This window comes from Carlito syrichta, unplaced genomic scaffold (assembly GCF_000164805.1).
Source record: "Carlito syrichta isolate Samal-C Ts95f unplaced genomic scaffold, Tarsius_syrichta-2.0.1 Scaffold67773, whole genome shotgun sequence".
NCBI classification, from domain to species: Eukaryota; Metazoa; Chordata; class Mammalia; order Primates; family Tarsiidae; genus Carlito; species Carlito syrichta.
Window position 1 is genome coordinate 361,854 of NW_007011869.1, and position 4,272 is coordinate 366,125.

Consider the following 4,272-nt stretch of genomic DNA (forward strand, 5'->3'; position numbering starts at 1 on the left):
GCGCCTGTAGTTCCAGCTACTTGGAAGGCTGAGGCGGAAGGATCGCCGGAGCCCAGCAAGTCGAGGCTGCGGTGGCTGGGAGCGGCCACTGCACTCCAGTCTGGGCGACAGAGTGACACTCCAACTCAAAAAACAAAAACAAAAACAAACAAAAAAAAACCCAACACATATATATGTTTGCAAATCTTTATAATAAAAACTTGGGGAGAGGGAAAGGTATATGAAAATGTAATCAGGTAAGGTGTGGTGGCTCACATCTGTAATCCCAGCACTTTGTGAAGCTGAAGCAGGAGGATTGGGCAACATAGCTACAAAGAAACAAAAAAATTAGCCAGGCGTGGTGGCGCACATCTGCAGTCTCAGCTACTGAGGAGGCTGAGGCAGAAGGATCACCTAAGCTCAGGAGATCAAGGCTGCATGAGCTGTGATTGTGATGCTGCATTCCAGCCTGGTGACAGAGTGAGACTCCAACAAGAAAGACAGAAAGGAAGAAAAGGGAAGAAAAGTTTAACAGTGATTGCCTCTGAGAAGGAAACTAGGTAGCTGGAGTCAAAGGATATACAGTCAAAGGATATACAGTAACGTATATCTCTTGAGATTTCCTGAATTTTGTATCATGTGCCTGTATCTGCTATTCAAATAAATAAGGTCTTCAACATTACAAGTGGCTATCTTTTCAGTACTAGTCGAGTTACAGTTTTTTACTTTCTTCATTTTAGAATCCAAGAGAGACATTTTTTAAAAGTTTAGACTGGTGATGGAGGGTAGGAGGAACAGCTTAATCTCTGTAAGTTCTCTCAAGATTCCCCCCAAACATGCCATATATGACTTTGAACTGAAGACCTGATTTCCAGTGCCTTTTTACCCAGTCATAAAAATAGCAGCACATGTCCATTAAAAGAGGACTGGATTTAAAAAATGCAGTATATATACACGATGGAATATTATGCAAAAGAACAAAATCATGAACTTCACAGCAACCTGGATGGATTTAAAGTCTGTAATACTGAGTGATCTTTCACAGAAACAAAGAACTGAGTATCACATGTTCTCACTCATAAGTGGACCTTGAACAATTATTGTAATACTATAAGAGAATGATTGGCAGTAATGGGAAACTGGTGGGAGGGGGTGGGGAAGTGAGACTGGCAGCAGTGGGAATCTGCCTGGGGAAGGGGGAGCACACCTCATTAACAAGGGTACCTGCATAATGGACATTTGTTTATGTAACCCTGAATTGTACCCCACATCTTTAAAATAAAAATAATTAAAAAGTAAATAAAAAGTAGAAATTAAAAATTATTTTTAAATGGCAGCCCATGGAGGCAGTATAAAATTATAATTAAGAGATTATAATTAAGAGCTTGGGCTCTAGTCCTAATCTTAGTTTCACAACTACTTATCTGACTTTCCTTCCATTCTTTCATCTGGAAAAAATGAAAAACCACAACTCACAATTAAAAAAAAATGTTTAGCACAACTCTCCAATAGAGTGGCAAGAGCACAGGCTTCATATAGCAGGCATGGGTTCTGATTCTAGCTCTGAGAACCATAGATAAGTTATCACACTTCTGTGCTTCAGTCTCCATGTGTACAAAACTAAGCTAATACATTTCCTTCCTAGGGTCACTGTGAGAATTTAAATGTAAAGGCTCCCAATAAAATACTTGACACACAGTAAGCAAGCAATAAATAAGTCCTATCCTAATACAGGTGTGGACTCAGTTTTTGTTTCTCTCATCATAGCAGACTAGCACATCACACAGATCAATAGTCTGCCTTTTAGGCACCAATTTCCAACATTTGGCTTCTCCCATGAACTCGAGATAACAAGGGCATGTAACAACCATAGGCTTCTCTACTCACAATTACTCAATATTTTAAACATTTTAGTGATATATATTATGGGCTGAACACCAATGAAATGTTTCAAGGCTTGCTTGCTTTAGGGCACTCATAGACCAGTGATGATGAAGATACAAAAACATATACCATGACTAGAAGACTTTAGAAAGCATTAACGTGAAGCAGCGCGCAGTGGCTCACACCTGTAATCCTAGCACACTGGAAGGCGGAGGCGAAAGGATTGCCTGAGCCCACGGGTTTGAGGCCAACCTGGGCAACATGGCGAGACCTCACCTATATGATAAATCAAAAAATAAGCCAGGTGTGGTGACGCATGCCTGTAGTTCCAGCTACTTGGAAGGCTGAGGCAGAAGGATTGCCTGAGCCCCACAGTGTCTACTGTGTGCTAGAGAGGAAGAGCAATTCACTAGAATCAAGGAATACCTTGTAGAGGTAGGCCTTGAAGAACTGAAGAGGGGTGGGGAGCATGGGCCTTTTCGAAACAGCTGGGTGTACAAATCTACCAATGCTGAGATTTGGCAAGAGGTGGACCTGGCTCTTTCCACAGGGGTGGCTGCACCAAAACCCTAAGAAACTGAGTGGACCCCAAGCATTAGCCCTCAAGGGCAGTTTGCTCCTCTCCATCACAGGGCATTTGCAATGCCTGGAGACATTTTCGACTGTCATACCTGGGGAGTGGAGGGTGTTACTGTTATTATTGGGTAGAAGCCAGGGATGCTGCTAAACATTCTACAAAGCACAGAACAGATCCCACAGCAAATAATTATCTTGTTGGAAATGTCAACAGTGCTATTGTTGAGGATCCTGCTCTAGGCAGAGAGCCAAATCCAGGCAAGACTCCAAGGAAGGTACTTAGTATGAACTACTCTTAGGCTAGGAAATGATTCAGCATCTCTGGGGTTGGAGAACACAACAGGATTCCAAATGGACCACTTGTAGGGGTTGGTGAGAGGAATCCACGGTGTATTATTTACAGATGGAGAGTTAAGAAATGAAATGGAGGCTTTATCTAACCACCCTTTGTAAAGACACCATAACATTTATGACAGCCCAAAATTATCATATTTTCTTTCTCTTTCTTTCCCCTCTGGAAAGTAAGTTGCCTGTGAGCATGGACTTGGTTTATTCTATTCCTCGCTGCTTCCACAATTTGAAATTGAACAACTCCTGACAAACAGCATTCAACAAATTTAGTAAAGTGAGTGAGCTCCAGCTTTTGACAGTTTCAGTGGTAAGAAAGAGGCAACTATCTCTGAGAAACACCAAGCGCTGGAGCGCTGGGTCTGAAGTTCAAAAGTGCCGCCTCTAGAAGAGAGTAACAAGGAACAAATTGGAGCATACCAATGTAAGGCGGAAGGAGGGGAGGCGATGGGCTGAAAGCAGAAGTGCAATGTTTGGGACCGGAAGCCATGGGAGAGCTACCAACCTTCCCATTTTTCGGAGGGGGTTAAAGAACGCTATGAGGTTGGATACAGCCAGTCCGGCAGGGAACCGTGCGCGGGCGCAACTTCTTTGGCGAGAGGGGCAGTAGGCGGGGTAACGAGCAGTTTGGCCCGTACCACTCCGGCTGCAGGGGGGGGGCCGTGCAAAGAGCGGCAACTGACAGCTGGAAGAGGTTAGAGTCAGAGCGCCCGCGAGGGGAAAGCGGTTTCGAGTCGAACCCCGTAAAGGAGGGGCAAGGAACCCGAAAAGGTTCGCGGTGTTTCAGGTTACATGGGCTGGCATGTACTACTCAGACGCCAGATAGGGGGTCCAGGCCAGGACGTACGCAGGGCCGCGGCCGGGTTTATCTCACCAGAGCCATTGGGTCCAATGATGGCGGTGAACCTCTGAAATGGTCCGATAATCTGTCGACCCTTGTACGATTTAAAGTTCTCGATCTCAATCAGCTTCAGGAAACCCATGACGGCGGCGGCGCCGGCGGCGGTAAGAAAGGCCGCGCCGTACGCGGTGGAACTGAGGTATCCCGCGCGGGAAACGCCGCAGTGCAGGCCGGGCGGATGGCAAATCTCGCGAGAACATGTCCAAGCCAAATGGGATTTTCGGCTTCCGGCACGAGCGGGGCTAGGGGTGGAGACTTTGGGCTTGTTGATCCGTTTACTAGGAGCGCGCTTACGACAGACGTTTGAGCCCCGCCCTCCTTTCGTTTGTTGCATGGCAACAAGAAGCCGCTGCAACAACGGACCAAGTTGTATCGGAGTCGATTCTGAGAGGATTCAGAGCAGCTTTTGGGATCCAGGGAGGCACAGCAGACCTGAGCTCACATTTGCTGATACGAGTCAGAAGCCCCCGAAGGGTTATGCTCCTTAGGGCAAGAGGAAGGTGGGAGCTCTCCTGTGGTTTTACCCTGGCCCGCCTGCAAGGCTAGTACTAGGACAACATCGGGAATTGGAAGGACCCCAGGGT

General features: G+C 46.1%; 1 protein-coding gene across 8 annotated transcripts in view; it reads right to left on the reverse strand.

Moving 5' to 3' along the window:
• Positions 1 to 3,891, reverse strand: part of SMC1A (structural maintenance of chromosomes 1A) — a 64,063-nt gene extending 60,172 nt beyond the window's left edge. For all 8 annotated transcript variants that reach the window (XR_002481533.1, XR_002481535.1, XM_021709335.1 and 5 more), the window contains exon 1: positions 3,662 to 3,891. Coding sequence is in view for 6 of the 8 variants with exons in the window: in XM_021709335.1 (XP_021565010.1) it covers positions 3,662 to 3,770 (109 nt within the window). In the remaining 2 variants the exon portion in view is untranslated. The remainder of the gene's footprint in view (positions 1 to 3,661) is intronic.
• Positions 3,892 to 4,272: the final 381 nt, after the last annotated feature.